General features: G+C 38.9%; 2 protein-coding genes across 24 annotated transcripts in view; one reads left to right on the top strand and one right to left on the bottom strand.

Moving 5' to 3' along the window:
* Nucleotides 1-12,115, bottom strand: part of Slc6a13 (solute carrier family 6 member 13) — a 38,883-nt gene extending 26,768 nt beyond the window's left edge. Inside the window, exons 1-2 of one of the 4 annotated variants that reach the window (XM_015500801.2) lie at nt 12,020-12,115; nt 9,142-9,348 (exon numbers count right to left, since the gene is read on the bottom strand). In XM_015500801.2, coding sequence (XP_015356287.2) covers nt 9,142-9,343 — 202 coding nt within the window. In that variant the 5' untranslated portion in view covers nt 9,344-9,348; nt 12,020-12,115. Of the gene's footprint in view, nt 1-900; nt 1,037-7,715; nt 7,847-8,080; nt 8,098-9,141; nt 9,349-12,019 lie in introns of those variants that run through there. The other 3 variants (XM_048787530.1, XM_048787528.1, XM_048787529.1) reach the window with 3 other exon arrangements.
* Erc1 (ELKS/RAB6-interacting/CAST family member 1) overlaps nt 1-20,274 on the top strand; it is a 1,605,700-nt gene that overhangs the window by 310,554 nt on the left and 1,274,872 nt on the right. The window lies entirely within an intron of this gene.

The following is a 20,274-nucleotide window of genomic DNA, read 5'->3' as shown; positions in this document are numbered from 1 at the left end:
CCAGTAAAAAAAAAAAAAAAAAGATAATTGACTAGTTCAGCAAAAATAACAACAATGGAATGAGTTTATAACATATGAAAAATTAAAATGTATAACAAGAGGTCAAAAGGATAGAAATTTAGTTGTAGTATAAAGTTCTTATATATAAAGTGGTACAATCTAACTTGAAGATAAACTGTGATAAGTTAAAGATGTATACTACAAAGTCTAAAGTAATACAACAAAGAATTTTGACTAATAAGCCTAATAATGGAGTATTTTAAAAATCCAATTAATCTACAAGAAGGCAGGAAAGGAAGAATGAACAAAGAAAGGAAAATAGGAGAAGAACAAAGAAGAATGAATAGGACAAATATAAAATGTGGAAAAGATGATGGATTTAAACCTAATCATATAGATAACTGTATTAAATGTAAATGGCCTAAATATCACAGTTAAAAGAGATCCTTAGATTGATTTTTTAAAAAAAACTAGCAAGACTCAACTATATGCTGCCTAAAAAATGCATTTCAAATAAGAAAGACATGAAGAGGTTAAAAGTAAAAGGATATAAAAATATTTATCAAGGATGGGGATATAGCTCAGTTGGCAGAGTGCTTGCCTCGAATGCACAAGGCCCTGGGTTCAATCCCTAGCACCACAAAAACAAACAAACAAAAAAGATTTATCATGCTAACTGCATGTGTCGGCTCAAGCCTGTAATCCTAGTAAGTCAGGGGGCTGAAGCAGGAGGATTGCAAGTTCAAGACAGCCTCAGCAACTTAGTAAAACCCTGTCTCAAAAAGTGGTGGGGATGTGGCTCAGTGGTAAAGATCCCCAGGGTTAAATCCCCAGTACCCTCCTCCAAAAAAAGAAGATATGTCATGCTAATAATAATCAAAAGAAAGATGGAATGTTTACCTTAATTATCACATGAAGTAATTTCAGAACAAAGAATATTGCCAGGGGTAAAGAAGGTCATCGAGGTAATGACAAAGGAGTCAATTCATCAAGAGGACATCATGTCTTAAACTCACATTTTCCTAAAAACAGAACTTTAAAATACATGAAGCATCACTAATAGAACTGCAAGGAGAAATAAATTACTCATCAAAGTCAAAGATTTTAATATCCTCCTCTCAATAGTTTACATATACAAGGAGACAAAAAATCAATATGAATATAAACGATTTGAAAACCGTATCAACCAAATTGACTTACACAACATTTACAGAACATTCTAGCCAACAACAGTAGAATATAAATTATTTTCAAGTGTACATGAAATACTTCCAAGATAGACCACATCCTACTCCACAAAACAAATCTCAACAAGGTAAAAAGGATTCAAGTCATACAAAGTATGTTCTCTGACTAAATTAGAAATTGATAAGACAGGGGCTAGGGCTGTAGCTCAGTGGTAGAGCACCTGCAGAGCATGCATGAGGCACTGGGTTCAATCCTCAGCACATATAAATATAAATCAAATAAAATAAAGGTATAAAAAATATAATAATATTATTTAAAAAATCAATAAGACAAATACCTCAGAAACTTTCCACGTATTTAGAAATTATGTAACACACTTCTAAATAACACAAGGATCAAATAAAAAATGAAAAGAGAAATTAGAAAATATTTTGAGTGGGCTAAGTGTGGTGGTGCACGCCTGTAAGCCCAGTAGCTCAGGAGGCTGAGGCAGGAGGATTGTAAGTTCAAAGCCAGCCTCAGCAAAAGCGAGGCACTAAGCAATTCAGTGAGACCCTGTCTCTAAATAAAATACAAAATAGGCCTGGGGATGTGGCTCAGTAGTTGAATGCCCCTGAGTTCAATCCCTGGTTACCACCCCTGGCCCCCCAAAAGAAGAAAGTATCTCAAATGGAATTAAATAAAACACAACATATCCAAATTTGTGGATGCTGCTAAAGCAGATTTACAGAGAAAATTATAGTATTAAATGACTATTTCTACAAAAGAAGACATATTTCAAATCAATTACCTCAGCTTCCACCTTAAGAAGTGAGAAAAATAAGGACAAATGAAACCCCAAATAAGTCAGAGGAAATAGTGAAAATCAATAAAATAGAAAATAATAGAGAAAATCAATAAACCAAAAGCTGATTCCTTGAAAAAATACAGTTTATAAACTCTGAGATGACATAAATTACCAGTCTGACAAGTGAGAGTCACGTCATCAATACAGATTCTATAGATATTAAAAGGATAATATGAACAACATGCATAAACAACTTTATGCCAATAACTGCAACAATTTAGGTAAAGTAGACAAATTCCTTGAAAAACACAAACTACCAAAGCTCACTCAATAAGAAACAACCTCAGTCTGAATTGCTGTATAACAATTAAAGAAATTGATTTTGTTGGGGGAGGGAGTAAAAAACATGAAGACAACTGTAGGCCCAAATGACTTCACTGTTGAATTTTCCAAACAAAGAAATAATGCCAATTCTACAAAAACTGTTAAGCTGTTTTAGAACATTGGGGAAGCAGGAAGGAAAGCTTTCCAGCTCATTCTATGAAGCCAACATTATTATAGATAACAAAAGCAGACTGAGACAGTAAAGGAAAAGAAAATAAAGACCAATATATTTCGTGAACATAGAACCAAAATTTTTACATCTAATATTAGCAAATCAAATCTAAAAAAGTATGTAAAAAGGACAATATATTATATAATGGAGTTTATCAGAGGAAAATAAGATAGGTTTAACATTTTTAAAAAATTTATGTAGGCCTGGGGTGTAGCTCAATAATGAAGTGCTTGCCTAGTATGGTCCAATCCCCAACACCACAAAAAAAACAAACAAATCAATGTAATTTTTCATATTAACAAATTAAAAAGAAAGAATCATATGATCATTATATAGATGAAGAAAAAGTATTTGACTGAATACAACATCATTCCTGATTTAAAAAAAAAAAACTCTCAGCAAATGAATAAAAGAGAATTCCCTTCAACAATAGCATGCTTAATATTGAAAAACTGCTAAGACAGAAAAAGACAAGGGTGTCTTTTTCATTTGTACTAGGGATTAAACCCAGGAGTGCTTTACATCTGAGCCACATCCCCAGTCCTTTTTATTTTGTATTTGGAGACAGGCTTTTACTAAGTTGTTGAGGCTGGTCTTGAACTTGTGATTCTCCTGCCTCTGCCTTGAATCACTGGGATTGCATATGTACGCCAACACACCCAGAAAGGGTGTCTATTTTTACCACTTCTATTCAACACTGTGCCAAAGACTTTAGTCAGGGAAATAAGACAAGATAAAGAACTAAAAGCTATTTAGATTGAAAAAGAAAAAAATAAAACTGCTTTATTTGTAGATGACATGATATTATATGCTGAAAATCCTCTGGAATGTGAAAAAATAAACCTACTAATTCACCAATAAGTGAATTCAGTAAGGTTGCAGGATTACAAGATCAGAATACAAAAATCAATTGTACTCTTACATATTAGAAAAAAAAATCACAAGTTCAGAAATAACACATTCACAACAGCATCAAAAATATCAAAATTTAATAAATCTGACAAAAGTCATAAAAGATGTGTGCAGTCACAACTACAAAACATTGCTAAGAAAAATTAAAGGCCTAAATAAATGGAGTGAGATATCACATTCATGGTTCAGAAGAGTCAATTATTATCATTAACATGTCATTTCTTCCTAAATTGATCTATATCATAATCTGAGTGGGCTTTCTGATAGAAGTTGACAAAACAATTCTAAAATTCTAGTCAAACAACTTTGAAAAAGAAGAAATTTTAGTCTTAATTCAACTTTAGTATTTATATTATTATAAAGCTTCAGAAATTAAGATGATATGTTATTGTTATTAAACAAAGAGATAAATGGCACAAAAGAGAGCTCAACCTCAGGCTCACACATATAGAGACAATTTATTTTTCACAAAGACATAAAGGAATTCAATGGAAAGAGGATAACCTTTTCAACAAATGGTGCAGGGACAAGCAAACATCCATATACCAAAACAAAACTTCAATCCACAGCTTCACTGTACTACAGAAATCAATTCAAAATAAATCACAGACCAAAATGTAAAACCTTAAACTGTAAAACTTTTAGAATGAAATATAAGTTGGACAAAGATTTTTTTTTTAACATGACAGCAAAAGTAGTTCATAAAAGAACAGTGATAAAATGGACCCCATGAAAACTTAGAAGAACTGCTCTTCAAAAGACTATCAAGAAAAGGAAAAATTTGGCCAAGTGTGGTGGCACATGCCTGTAATCCCAGCTGAGACAGGAGGATCACGAGTTCAAAGCCAGCCTCAGCAACATAATGAGGCCCTAAGCAACTCAGGGAGACGCTGTCTTTAAATAAAAAACAATAAAGGGCTGGGAATGTGGCTCAGTGGCTAAGGGCCCCTGGACTCACTCCCCAGTACCTAAATAAATAAATAAATAAATAAATAAATAATACAAGACTCAAAATGAGTAAAGGTATTTGCAAAAGATATACTTGATAAAAGATTGTGCCTCAAATATATAAAGAAGTCTCAATAGCAAGGGATGAACTACTGACACAAAGAAACTATGGATGAATCTCAAAATGATTATGCTGAGCAAGAGAAACCAAACAAAGAAAAGTACACAGTTAATGATTATATTTATACAAAATTCCAAGCAAAACAAACTAATGTGTGATGATAGAAAACAAATCAGTGGTTGCATTGGGATGCCATAGCAGTAGGTGGTGGTGGGAGGAAGGGGTTAGAAAGAGATAGAAAAAAACTTTTGGGGGTGATGGATATGTTCATTATCTTTATTGTGGCAGTGGTTCTATGAGTACATATGTACGTTAAAATTTAACAAATTATACACTTTAAATATATTTTGTATATTTATAGTTTATATTAAGTTAAAGGGAAACAGACTTCTCAAATTCTTCATCTTCTAAGTCTCCTTCCAAATCTCTAGTTTGTAGTCTACACATCCATGATTCAGATACTCAGGGGGCACTTGATTACTTTACTGGGTAAAGAAATAAAGGTTGTAAACACTTCATCCTAATAAGTCCATAAATCAATCTAAGATGTATTGGATAAGAGGGAGAAATTAGGGAAGACAGAACCCAGTAGCTGATATGAACATATTCACTGAGAGACCTAATTCCTCCAGAAAGACTTATCAGCTCATCTCAAGCCCTTGCTCACATCTCTGCTCGCTGCTCTTTCCCAATAAACCAAGACAATGTTTAACTGCCTGGTCCCATGGTCAGCTCCTCTCCCTTCCTCCTCTGCCTCATTCAGCATCAGGGCAGCCTGCCACAAGGAACAGAGTCCACACCTGCTAGGAAGAGCTATTGGTTCTAGAAGTATAGAAGGGACCAGGGGCGGGATGAGCAACAAAACAGCGAGCCTACTTGAATGTTTATGTGCTATAATCAACATTAGCCTGACCAATAGTGGTCACTGAATAATCCACTAAAAATGGTAAAACAATTGTCAAGTACTGCTAAAATATTAACTATTGCTTTTCTAAGAAGAAAAGTCTCCCTTCTCTTTATTCTTTGGTATCTATAAACAGCATCAAGGCTAATGGTTTTCACTTAGTCCTCTTTACATCACTGCCCATATTCATCTTCTCCTCTATTTCTTTATAGTCTAGAGCTAAGATTCATTTTATTATTGCCCTTCCCCTCTAAGATGTCTATTTCTGAGAAGTCTAGCTGTTACTCATTCTGCTGCGGCCTCACATGGCCAGGTCATGGCCCCAGGTATTCTACTGAAGAGGTCCCAGCTAAAGGCCAAAGGCTTATAATGCCCAGCAAGGCCCTACCTGGTGTGCACCTCACACCCCACTTACTTCCCAAAGGCCAACTCTCTCACTCCTGGCTAGGCTTTGCCCAGACACTCTCAATGAAGCTCCCCAGCCCACAACCAAGCTTTTTAAAATTTCCACCACCCACACCCACACTTCTGATCCCTTTTACCTAACTCTTTTTGTTCTTTTCCCATAGCACTCTTTGACTTCTGATATAATGTCTATTTTACTTGTTTACTATGCTTATTGTTTATTTTCTGTCTCCCTCCTCGATTTTGTAAGCCCACAAGGGCTGGGCCTTGGTATGTTGTTTATAGATATATCCCCTAGAACAATTCCTGCCTCAGGGAATATTTGTTGTTTAATGACTGTGAAAGTCAGGGCTTGGTTAGTTTTGTGCTGATCCAAGTGACAGACTGAAGACCTCAGAAAGCCTTTAGGGCGAGGCAGGCGTGTGGGAGTAAATGGGCCACAGGTCCTGGACACTGGGGGAGTGTTTACCTAGGAGATAACTGAGGTGAGCATCGCTCCAACCTTGTCCCTGAAAATCCTACTGGTTGCTTTTTGTCTGAGATGGGATTCATTATAGTACTCTCTCAGTCTCCCCGTTTTTCAGCTATACTTTTCAACTGTTCACCCATTCTTTTCTCTCTCTTGCCTCAGCTTCTTCCCTGCTCTGGAACTCATTTCAAATTAGATCTACCAAATGTTAAAGCTGAAAAAAATCAAAGACATCACTTATATGTTTAGTGTGGAACTAAAACTTGCTTTGGGGGACTTTTTCATCCCTGACCTTCTCACTGAACAAATACTATTACTAATAAAGTTCCTCCAAGTACAAAAGTGGTCGTGTGAATCTGTTGGTTCAAGATCTCAGAAGCAGGCTGATAGGATACATTAGCTGGGCTTGGTACATCCATGGAATATACCAGCATCTTTCTCTAGGACTTGTTCAGAACATCCCTGTCATCCCCTGAACCCAAGCCACAATCTAGGAACCATGAATTTAAATAAAATCACTAAACCAGGAGTAAAGGGGTCAAACCAATCTGATGGTGTCCATTCTCTGAACACTCCTTCCCCAAATCAGCAGCAAAAGATTCTTTTAGGAAGAGACCTTAGTCTCTTCTTTGACAAAAAGATGACATGTTGAAGTGCTTGGGTCCATCCTCTGTAGGAGATTGTTTTCCGTGGGAGATGAGGGAAGTTAATTGGTGACTAAAAGGAAGATAAAAAATCAGAAAAATAGGCAGGTATAATTTCCTTTAATGACCATACATATTTTCATTAATTCACCCAATGGCCCTGGATGACTCATGCCCTTCTGAGCAAACTTGGGCATTAACCTGTAGCTCCAAAGTCCTTCATGACACTCCTCTCCAGTTGCTGTCATCCATCAGCAAATAGAGAGGAGGTGTGCTAAGACCTCATGCTGGATCAGGGGATAAAATTGTGAGAGGTTGCCTAAGGGTTAAATAAAGAACTTGACTAATCTGAGGACCCCTAAAAATGTCTCAACTATCTGTTGGGATCAGTGTGTGGAAGTCAGGCTCTATTCATGGAAGGAAGAAGCCTCAGCAGCCACCCTACTGCCTGCCTCCACCTCCCCACACAGGCACCCACATGAGAAACCAAGGGCCATAGATAATCTTTTCTTCCTGTGCCTGAATTTAAATACAAGACAGAGCCAGCATATTCTCAGGTCTACACAAACTTACCATGAAACCCTGTTGCAGAACTTGGACCTAAAAGTTTCCAGACAAATGAAGCTGCTCCTGTCACTGCTCCCTTTTACTGCCCCTTCTTCAGCTTAGTGGTTTTGCTTTAAACCTGTACATCACTATTTCCCATCTCTTCATGCCATTTCTACTAATTACCAGGCCAATCCTTACCCAATTCCAGAGAGGCTTGGGGAAAGCTGCTCACCTCCTAATCTTTCTGCCACGTGAGGCGCTAAGCTGGTTATTAAGTTCCAGATACCGAGTCCCAGTGCCCAGCTTGGTCACCAACTTCTGCGTGTGCCCTGGGCCAACCTCATCCTTCCACTAAATTCTCTAAAGGGAAGGTGCTCTGGCCCAAATTCCTCAACAAACATGGGGAGTGTCCAGGGCTAAAGAAGAAGTTGGAAGACCTCCCTCCTTCCCTCACAATGCAGACTGAACAAAGTCCTGTGATTTCAGGCCACTGGCCAGAAATTCCTGTGGAGAAAGGACATTTTAGCTCATTCCCACCACTCTGGAAAAATACAAGTTAACTTTCAATCCCAGGGTCAATCCCCAATTGCCACAAACCTGGGAATAAGACTACGGATCCAGAATATAGCTCTTGTGTTCTCCCTCAGACCTTCCACCTCCACTCTGGAATGGTGCTTTCTTTCTCTAAAATCACTGGGACAATCAAGCTTGATGGGTTTGGAGGCCCCTCCTCCCCTGAGAAAGGGTAGGTGTTGCATCACAGTACCCTCTAATCCTTGTGGCCTGTGAAATGCCCGCTCCTCTAGGCTGCAGCCCCTCTATAAAACCAGATCCAGAATTCCCAACCCCTTCCTGTAAGGTTTACACACCAACTAACCCACACTGATTATCCAAAACTCCAAAACTCTTACATACCTGGGAAATCCCTCTGGGGCTTCCCACAGGAATGTGGTGAGATTCCCTGAAAGTGGGTTAGCAGTAACAGAATGACCTCCACTGCTGTGGGGATGGCAGAGTTACTCCAAGAGGATGCAATGGAAGTCAGTGAAGATCCAACACACACACACACACACACACACACACACACGTTTGTAGTGAGAAAATTTTTAAAAAGCCTCTAAGGTCAAAGGTTATGTACTAGTGGCAGTTGAGCTTCAGGAATATTATGATACCAGCTGAGTAGGGGAAAGAGACAAGGCCAAGACTGAGGAATCTCAAGACCACAGGTCAGTTTGGTATCAACATCACCATCAATGTAGCTACTATTTATTAAGCACTTTACATACATTAATTCTAGTCCTTACAACAACCTTGAAAAGGAGGTATTTACTGTAGCAGCCATTTGAGGTTCTGAGAGCTTAAGCAACTTGCCCAAGATCACACAGAGAGTAAGTAGCACAGCCAGAATCCAAACCCTGATCCATCTGGTTCCAAGCCTGTCTTCATACTTCTATGAGGCCATGCTATAATAAAAGGGCCCTAGAACATTCACATAACTTTTCTAGGTCTGTTTCCTGCAGAGTGTCCTCAATGACCTCTCAGGGTCCTTCTAATTCCAGCATTCTATGCATCTATGGGACTCCCCAGCAGGGCAGTGAATGCAGGAAATGGAATCATCCTCCTTCTGGGAGTGGGTGGGGTGGCGCAGTGGCTCTCACCTCCCCCATTTTTGTAGCAGAGATAGGGAAACCTCCAGACGTTGCCTAAGCCAACGATCTCCCCAGCCACTGACAGCACAAACTCCATCTTGTTGTTCCAGTGCCCTCGCTCCAGGGTGCCATCTTCCTCCGCTTTTTCCATGACTGGATACACAGGTTTTGTCTCTCCATTACTGGTTGTGCCTGAGACCTTGCTATCCATCCCACCTGGAAAACAAGTGGGTGCTCTGTTACTGTTGGGAACCCCAAAAGGAAAGCCTCCTCTCTGCACCAGAAAATGTCCCAGAGCATAAATTGGAAGTAGACCCATGTCCTCCTTAGCATCTCTCATTGGTAGAACTGGGTAACTGCTACTGAGATATTATATTCCTTTCCCATTTTAGCAAACAAGCACTGATACTGAAGGACAGTTTCTTCTTCCCCCACACAGGCTCTCTCAGGTTTAGGCTTTGGAGCACAGAAGGAATCATAGCCTCTGGATATTTCAGTTCTCCCCACCACCTACCCTTGGCCTCAGCTGGATTAGCTTGTTCTTCAGTTTTTTTTACTCTATATTCTGGGAACCATTGAAAAGATGAGATTTTACATACCCTCAAAGCCACTGATTTGTGACTGTGGGAAAAAGATTTGGTATTATGTTTATTTTCTGTAACAGCAAAAAAATTATAAAGTATGTAAATGTTCAAAAATGGGCAGATGGGTTAATAAATCGATAGATATATACAACAAACTATAGTTAATAAAGACTTTGCTGCAAAAAAAGAATATTGAACCAAAGTGGTATTTATACTATATGAAGTAAAAACAGTATATATAATATAATTATTTTTGACAAATATTTTATAAAGTATTTACATGAATTGAAAGATTAGGATATACACAAAAATGTTTGTCTCTTAGGGGCTGGATTATAGTAATAGTTTGCTTACATTTTATACTTTCATCAAATAATATGTTTTATTGAGTGAGACCAGTGACTGTGAATAAGATAAGCTGAGCTATCTAGGTACCGATTCCTCCGTTTCTCTCTGAAAGATAAACTAAGGACTTATTTTTGTTTTGTTTTCATGATGACAAATGTAGGAATCTGTTACAGTAGAGAAGACAGCAAAAATGAATAAAGAGTCATAGTTCTGCCCAAAATGCTCTAGATTGATATTGGGATCAAGGCTAAGATTGGATATGACTCACTTTATTGAGCAATTACTATGGATTAGGCACTTTACCTATTTCTTGGGGTAGCATGCTATAATTGAAAGGTCATAGAGCCTGGGGAGCCTGGCTTTAGTTTTTAGTCTCATACCACTGCCTGGCTTCAGAAAAGTTAATTAATAACTCAGCCTTAGTCTACTCATCTGTGAAAGTGGGAATGATGTGACATGCATAGTTGTAAGGATTAAATAAGGATGCTTTTCACTGAATAGTAATTTCATTCAACAACCTGAGATGTAAGTATTATTACTGCCACTTTATAAATAAGGAAGCTGCTCAGAGAAGTTAAATGTGCCAAGTGCGGTGGCGCACACCTGTAATCCCAGCAACTCGGTAGGCTGAGGAAGGAGAATGGCAAGTTCAAAGCCAGTCTCAGCAACTTAGCAAGGCCCTGAACAACTTAGGAAGATCTCAAAATAAAAAATAAAAAGGGATGGGAATGTGGCTCAGTGGTTAAGCACCCCTGGGTTCAATCCCTAGTAGAGAGAGAGAGAGAGGAAGGGAGGGAGAATAATGTGACTATTGTCACATAGCTGGCCAATTGCACAGCTAAGACTTGAACCCACTCTGTCCCTCCCGCTCTTCCAATTACATCTCTTGAATTACACTGACTGCCTAGGTTTATCAGCATGTCTGATGTGTCTTCTAATTACTTCCCGACCCTGATTTGATACATTGGCCCCTTCTGTAGAGAAGTGGACAGGTGGACTTTTTCATAAGCCTCAAAAAGAGTTCATGTTAACAGAACTTTCTCAGCAGGAGCTCCTTCAGGCCACAGCTCTGCTCAGCCTTTTCCTCCCCAGTTGAGCTACCCAAGGGATCCAAAATGTCAGTGAGAAAGTCAGGGAACACAACATACATTTGCTCATTTGATAAATTAGGAATGGGCTTCAAGATTATTTGTGGGCTAAGAAGGAGAAATTCCAGCAACTGTCCCTAAGAGAGTTCCTCAGTCCTTTTGAGACAGTTGACAAAAGCCTTGTGCTGATTCTGGGCCTCCCTGACAGATGTCTTCCAGTGATAGAAAGCCATCTCCCTTTACTTCTTCACCTTCCCAGGCCCTAGGAGAAACAGTAGTCCCTTCCCCTGGCCTCAGTATAGTTTTTCTCAGGGGTAGCATGCTACAGTTGAAAGGACATGAGCATAGAATCAGAGGAGCCTGGTTTCAACTCTTAGTTTTTTCTCACACCACTGCCTGGCTTCAGAGAAGTTAATGAATAACTCAGCCTTAGTCTGCTCATCTGCATAAGTGGGAATGATGTGACATATGTAGGTATAAGGATTAAATAAGGAGATACTTCTTCATGCAGTAAAATATCAGGCACTCTTTTTTTTTTAATTTTAGTTTCTCTCAATTCTGTTGAAGAGTTGATCATTTTCTCATTTCACAAAGAATTAAACCTTCATTTTCTGGGAACTGAACCCACATGTATTTCCTCTCAATCTAGTATTCTTTTTCTCCAACTCACATTATCCCTTTTAAGTTATCAGTCATGCAGGTTTCAGAAAATCAAGAAAATAGCATTCAGTCTTTGCTTATGCACACTTAAGTGTCAGAAACATTTTCTAGAAGATCAAAAAGCCCTTTGGTCATAGTTTCTATGGATCCCACCAACCTGCAGTCTGAGACCCAGAAACAGAAAAAAAAGAAGAAAATATTCCGAACCTTAGTGAAGTTTCTGCCAGAAGTCCAGTCAGGGGAGAAGAATTATCTAGGGGGAAGGGGAAGGTGCTGGCTATTTAAAGTGTGGCTGGAGAATGCCTCTGTGACACTTGTAATCCTAAACTTGGCCCAGCCCACATTCCGCCCTCCTGCCTCCCGCCCTCCTGTTCTCCCCTCCCCTAGGCCACCAGACAATCCACACATGAGTGATTTCACAGCCTGGGGACCGTGTGCACACCCTGACAGGTCAAGCCAGTTGCTTGTGAGCTCATCACACATCATGTCTCTTCCCCGTAGCTCACATGCCCTCCCCTTTTAGTGACTTTGGAATCTCTCTAGAGGGATCTGGCCTTCCACGCCCCTCCCCAACTCAAGAATAGGTGCTTTTTTGGCCAGGTACAGCACAGATTAATTTAAAAGTACATTTATCTTATCATTTTGCATCTAACAATCTGGAATGGTGAATGATTTAGAAAAAAGATACACCAACTACAGAACTCTGAAAAGTCAGAAAAACTTCCCAAACACACACACACTCACATTTAAATATTTATAGAAAAAGTCGGAAAAAAATTCACTCAATGGTTAATAGTAGTTATATTCAGAGAAAGATTGGGATCAATAGATGACAATAATTCTAGTATATTGTGTGAATTTTTACATAGTGTACTAGAATTTTTTTTTTTCTTTTTGATACTTGGAATTGAACCCAGGGGTGCTCAACCACTAAGCCACATCCCCAGACCTTTTTATTTTACTTAAAGACAGGGTCTCTTCATCAACTAAGTTGATGAAGCTGGCTTTGAACTCAGGTCCTCCTGCCTCAGCTTCCTACCTGGCAATATATATACTAGAATTATTTTTGTTTGTTTTTTCCTGTGGTGCTTGGGATCAAACCCAGGGCTTTGTGCATGCAAGGCAAGCACTCTACCAACTGAGAGCTATATCCCCAGCCCACTAGAATTCTTTTTTTTTTTTTTTAAGTTTTTTTTTTGTACTTGTAGATGGACAGCATGCCTTTATTTGTTTATTTTTTATGTGGTACTAAGGATCAAACCCTTACTCGTGCTAGGCAAACACTCTGCCCCTGGGCTACAGCCCCAGCCCCTATATGCTAGAATTTTTTAAAATGTTTTTGAAAAATAGGGCTGGAGCTGGGGCTCATTGGCAGAGTACTTGCCTGTCATGTGTGAGACACTGACTTCGATCCTCAGCAGCACCAAATAAATAAATAAATAAAATGTATTCTGTCCATCTACACCAACAAAATTTTTTTAATATAAAAAAAAACAAACACAGAAAATGAAGTGCCAAGATTTAAAACCAAAGCAAAATCCTGTCCCAAAAGGAGTTGGTGGCAAGCATAAGGTAGACAGAGCTAACCACAGGAACTTCAATTTTAGACAGGAATGGCCCAAGGAAGCCACCATAGAGAGTAAGCATCATTCTCTAGGCATGGGGCTGAGGGATCAAGGCAGAACTTTGGTTGGGAAACTGCTTAGGCTTCCACATCAGCTAAATACAGGGCCTGAGAGCTGATTCTATCATTTTGTAAGTCAGGGTCTTAAGCAAGGTACCCAACTTCCTTTTTGTTTTCTTTTGTTTTTATTACGGGGTATCCAACTTCTCTGTCTTTTTTTTCCTCATCTATAAAATGGGGAGTATATTTCTCATCTTGAAAAATTGTGTGACATTTCAGGAAATAATGAGTATTAGCAAGTTGCTAAGCAGTAGCCATTATTGATGCTTGAGGAATTATTGAGCAGGGAATGCTTCTTGAAGCCAATGGAATAGCGAGACCTCTGAGCAAAACTGGAATCTAGTCAGACTGTTAGGATGAGGGATCGCAGTGGATGACTGCATGCGGTCATAGAAATATGACTGCCATGACGGACAGCAGTGAAAAGGAAGGAAAATCAGAGGCTCTAAGGGTCTTTCTAAATTGCTGAGGCTGGCTTTGAACTTGCAATCCTCCTGCCTCAGCCTCCCAAACTGCTGGGATTACAAATGAGTGCCACCACACCCAGCTGGTTCTTGATTTCTGACCTATCTATAGGGTATGGGATGGACAGGGAAGCAGGCCAGGATAATTCCTTCATTGGAGCTTCAATGCAGCTTAAAATAATCTTATGTTTTAGCTGTCCCTTTTCTCTTCCCTTCCCTTTCCACCTATCTCTCTAATTGTATAAAGCAAAAGACCAAAAGAGTTCTTCAAGAAGGGCTGTAAACTCAAGATGAAAAAGCTTACCTTTATAACAATGCTATTGACTTCTGTTTTTACTTATCATTGAGTGGTAGTTACTAATGGCCTACTAATTGAACTCTTAAGCATTATAAACTTGGAGTTCACTTAGGACTCAAATTCACTACTTTAAGACGCCAGAATACCATATCGCCTTGGGCAATGTTACTCAACCCTCTGTGTTGGCAGTATACAAATGATTGGAACTTTCAGGAAAGACTCCCAGTGATCAAGTCATCATCAGAGTTATCTAGAGTTGGTCTTGAGTTACTGTCCTATCTTTTGGTGTTTATGTAACTTCTGCTTTATTACTATTTTGATTGTTATTTTGTTTCTTTCCAAATTTTTGTTACCCATAATTTCTTCTTTTGCTCTATGGAGTGGAATGAATATGATAGATATTTTTCCCTGCTTAAGTTGACCAAAATGAAAGAATAAAGAAGAAATAGTTTGAGAACCATTGGTAGATAGGTGTTGGTGACAGACCCTCACCACTGCCTGGCTGGGGTTCAGCACATATCAGGATAAGCCTTGCATCTATCTCATGTTTCTATCATCCTCTGGTCTCCTGGGTATAAGGTCAAGAAACATGGAAATAGGTAATACCAGAATCAGTATTCAAGAGTTCTTACTCAAGAGGCTGCATCCCAGGGGCTCAGGAACTGAGGCAGGAGGATCCCAAGTTCAAACAGCAACTAGGTGATGCTCTAAGCAATTTAGTGAGACCCTGTCTCAAAATAAAAAATAGAGCTGGGATGTGACTCAGTAGTAGTGGTTAAATACCCCTGAATTTAATCCTTGGTACCAAAAAAAAAAAGAGAGAGAGAGAGACTGCCATCAGAGATTGATGTTGAGGATGACTGAAGGCTGTACTTCCCTAAACACGGCCTACATGACAGATGTCATCAGTACTTCTTGTTGGTCAGAAGCAACAACAACCAGGCATGAACTGGAAAGAAGTTTTGACTCCTGTGGCTTGTTTAACCTCACAACCCTGTACCAAGATGACCCTTTCTGCAATGCAATCTATAATCTATTTGAAACAAAGTGAGCCATGGAAAAAGCAGGCCTGGGAGATCTTGGTTTGTATTAAATTGATCCTGGGCATATTTAAATGCCAATATGCCCTGATACACTCTTAAAAATATTTTGTGTCCACTAAGAATAGAACAAGAAACAAATAAATTTTAAAAGAAGAACAATTTGTTTCAAAAATAACATTTCTAAGCAACATCAATTTCACCTCTGGAATGGAGGATGGAATGGTGGTAAAGGAAGTGGTGGTTATATTCTTTAGAGACCTTTAAATTAAGAGGTACAGTTCTTTTTAACAATAGAAGTGAGGAACCTGTTGACTTTTTAGATCCCTTTTCAAATATCACACTGAAAGAAAAGAAAGAAGCAAGTGGAATAAACTAAACAACAAATTATGACTTGGAAGAACTGAAACAATTTGAGCAACAAAATGAATAATTATAGTATTGGACTATGACTCAATAAAATACAGGCTAACATAAATAATAAATTAAATTAATAAACGGTGGAAAAAAGGACAGCTCTTCCTTACAGAATTCCAATTAATAAATGTAGAAGAAAAAATAAAACTAAAAAAATCACCATTAGATAAACAGCGCTATAACAATAGTTGCAGATAAAATCCACCAATGAATATTAAAAATCATGGAATTTTTTGAGGATGAACAGAATGTAAGAGTTACAAAGCATCTCTCCCAAGATATTAATAACTACAAAGGGAAAGATAATAACTTTATAATAGAGAAACCTGATCAACATTCCTAGTAATAAGACAACATCAGTAATAAGACATATCAAGATCCATATCATTAACCATGTAATATGATGTACAAAGGATACAGCAACATGTATGTGGTATCCTTGCCAAAAATGCAGTTCAATCATAAGAAAACATGACAAACCCAAAGTGAGGGACATTCAACAAATAACTAATCATTGTTTCTCGTTGTCCAAGTTATGAATGACAATGGAAAACTGAATATCTGTTCGGACTTCAGGAGACTAAGGAAAATTAACAACTGAAGGCAACATGGGATCCTAGATAAGATGGTAGACAGGAGCATGGAATAGAAAGGGCATCCATGTAAAAACTGATGAAATATGAATAAGATCTTTAATGGTACTCTACCAATATTAATATCCTAGTTCTGATAGAGCACTATGATTATATGAAATGTTAACATTAGGGAAAGCTGGATAAAGCATATGTGGAAACTATTATTTTTGCAAGTTTTCTGTAAGTCCAAAATTAGTTTAGAATTTAAGGTTGAGGGTGTTGTTGTTCTTAAGATTGTTTCACTGGATTATCTTTTACTATTATGACCATCTTAGTCATAGAGATGACTTACAGAGGCTTGGAGAGAATTAAATGACATGTTCAACATCACACAAGAATCAGGATTTGAGAGACAGAAGCTGTTGGGGTCCTTGAAGATGGTCCCCCTATGCCCTTCCCCCAAGTCCTTGGGACCACTTGGGTCCCCATAGCTGGGGAGATAGTTTGGGGAGGCTTTGCTTGCTCCAAGAATGTGCTGTGTGGAGCTGGGGTTGTGGGTCAGAGGAAGAGCGCTTGCCCAGCTTTCATGAGGCACTGGGTTCGATCCTCAGCACCACATAAAAAATAAAATAAAGGTATTGTGTCCACCTACAACTCAAAAAAAAAAAAAAAAGAATGTGCTCAACATGGTCTACATGACAGATGTCATCAGTGCTTCTTGTGGGTCAGGAGCAACAACAACCAGGCAAGAACTGGAAAGAAGTTTTGACTCTTGTGGCTTGTTTAACTTCACAGCCCTGTACCAAGATGGCCCTTTCTGCAATGCAATCTATAAGAATAAGAGGTCTACATGCCAGATATGCAGAGAAAAATTTCTTAAGCATTCAGATGAAGCCCTGAAAATCCTAGCGGGTGTTGGATTATTCCTTAGTTTGACTTAGTGTTTGGGATAGCGATGAAATTTCAGAATCAGAAAGATCCTCACACCAACCCCAGTGCCTTTCTATGAGCCTATGGATATTTCTGACTTTTCCCTGTTCTCTCTCAGCTTTTTATACCTCCCTTTGGGAATACCTAGGGTCTATAGACCTTTTTGTTTAAGAAAAAGGAAAGGCCCTGTGCCACATTCCCTAAAGCTAATTGAGTGACTAGGCTTTATATCCTGACATGTTTTGGAGCAAGATTAAGTAAGGAAGAGCAAAACTCCTTGTCTCTCCAGGTGGATATAGACAGAGCCTGGGAGTGCATGGATGTGGGGTAGAGTCACTCACAAGTGTTTCCCTTTTTCACTCTTCTACATGCTGGACTACCTCAACACGCCTTGGCCTGGCTCCAAGACTAAATCGGATAAAACCAAGGAGAAAACCAAGAACACTTATAATATGCAAGACCCAGTTTGGAAAAGCTTAGTGAACATAAGCCACCTTAACCTCCAGTCAAAGGGCTCCATAGACAGCGTAGGCCCTATGTAACTTAAGGAACGAGCATTTATGGTTGTGCAGGAAAGTTCCTTTTTTCAAGTGGTTTTTCAAATCACCTAGTGGAAAAGCTAATCAGAGTAAGAAACATTAAAAAAAAACATAAAAAATTAATTCAAGTTTGTAAGATTTTCTAAAGTCCATGGTTTATAAATACCATGCTACCTTTAACTCAAGTGGAGGAAAATACGAGAAAAAAACTAAAACTCTAGTGCTGTGTTTATTTTGGGAAAGAGGCAAGTAGAGAAAATGACAAGAAAAAAAATGTTTCTTTTACTAAAAATTTCATCAGGCTTGAAGAAGAGTTTAAAAATCGAATTAGAAGGCTCTTTCCTATCCCAACGTATTCTACTATCATCCTTCGCTACCACTCTGCCCTCTTTAGTAAAGGAGGAAAATCAGCCTTTTCTCTTTAACTCCAGAAAAGTAACTGTAGTGATTTTCCAATCGTATCTAGTTTTTTCCAATCCCTGTTTCCCTGATTTCTTGTCTGATTCTCAAAGTACAGAATTTGCAACATCTATGTAATTAGTCTCAGCAGGAAGCTCTTGGCTGATTAACAGTGAGCAGGGGCTCTGAGTAAATGGGGAGATCTCAGTACAGCTCCCACACTCTGTACTACTGAGCCAGGGTGAAGGATTAGGGCAGGATGACAACATTGCAAAAGAGCAACTTCAATCGTTGGACAGCCTTTTATCCTCGACATTTTTGAACATCACCTCAGGAATTCATTTGTGATGACTAAGAAAATATATAGATGTGCTGATCCCTTAGCTGACTGATGTGGAACACAAAGTGTGGCCTGAGTCTCATCTCTCACTGCTCGTGGGTCTTTTCCAGTCCAGAGGGAGAGAAGACCTAGAAGTAGGAACATGAATACTTCACTCTGTGTTAATCAGATTTCTGTTGCTGTAACAAAATACCAGAGAAAATCAACTTTAAAGGTTCACAGTTTCAGAGGTTTCAGTCCATGGTCACTTGGCCACTTGGCCACTTGGCCACTTGGCTTTGGGTCTGTGACACAGCAGAATATCATGGTGGGAAGCAAATGGCAGAACAAAACTGCTCACCTCATGACAGCTGGAAGCAGAGAGAGAGGAATGAGCTGGAATCTTAATATGCCCTTCAAGGGCCCACTCCCCATGACCTACTTCCTCCAACTTGTCCCCATCTTGTAAAGTTTCCACTACCTCTCAATAGCGCCATCAACTAGAGACCAAGCCTTTAACACATGAGCCTTTAGGGACATTTATGATTCAAACCATAACAGGCTCTCATCTGCCCTGGTATCTCCAAACAAGAGAAAAATAGGGCACATTCAAACTGTATGGTGCCAATGTCCACCAGCTAAAGACCACAAGGACATGCCTACAGTTAATCAAGTTGAGTTTATCACTCATTGCCATAAGGGAGAATGTACAAGAAAGGAACCATGCAGTAAGAGGGTACTGGTATGGATTTATTACAGGATAAGCTTATGTTAGGCAATTCCAAGGAGGGTTCAGTAAGCAGGGTTTTGCTCTAGATTGAATGTTTTTAGGAAGCAGAGCTAGTTTTATGATTTGCTTTGTTGTTGTTGTGTTTTGGTACCAGGGATTGAACCCAGGGGTGTTTAATCACTGAGCCACATCCCTAGCCCTTTTTATTTTTTATTTTGAGACAGGGTCTCACTCCCTAAGTTGCTGAAGCTGGCTTTTGAACTTCTCCTGCCTCAGAGAGCCAAAGGAGCCTCTGGTGCCAAAGGGATTATAGGCATGCACCACCGCACCCAGCGGGTTTTTAAATGAATCTTATCCAGAAGCAAGAAAAATAAAATAAAGTTAAAAGCTATAGTTGGTTAAAAAAAAAAAAAAAAGTAGCAGTCACCTGTGTTAGCACAAGGTGGTGTTTGGTCATTTTTTGTGGTTTGAACAATGTTCATTTTTTGTCTCTGTTCAGACGTGATCACAGAGTAGTGTTATTTGTGTCTTGATCTATCCTGCTCACAAAGTGGACTGTCTGATGTTTGTGTCCAACAGAGCACAAGACCCAGCTGTGTGGGCCCAGCTGTCTGCGATACCAAGGCCTAACTGATAGTGTCCAGGTCTCAGCTGTCAGGGACTTCTATTCTATTTCTCAGCCATAGTAGCCACACACAGAGAGAAAAGAAATATAAAGAAGGGATGTAGCTCAGTAGTTAAGTGCCCCTGGGTTCAATCCCCTATACAAGAATGTGTGTGTGTGTGTGTGTGTGTGTGTGTGTGTGTGTGAGAGAGAGAGAGAGAGAGAGAGAGAGAGAGATATGAACTGAGATAATAAGATAATGACCCTAGGAAGAAGAAGGATCCTTAAGCTTACTTATTCTCAAGGCCTTGGCCATAGGCCCACTTCATTTTCCCTATATTTTCTATCCTTCAAAGTAAGCCCAACCCCAACTTTCTTTTTACTCTTATATTTTACCCCTATTACTTCAATTTTTTAAAAAAAGTATTTTATATATATATATATATATATATATATATATATA

This window comes from Marmota marmota, unplaced genomic scaffold (assembly GCF_001458135.2).
Source record: "Marmota marmota marmota unplaced genomic scaffold, marMar, whole genome shotgun sequence".
NCBI classification, from domain to species: Eukaryota; Metazoa; Chordata; class Mammalia; order Rodentia; family Sciuridae; genus Marmota; species Marmota marmota.
This window is presented reverse-complemented; position numbering and strand designations above follow the sequence as displayed.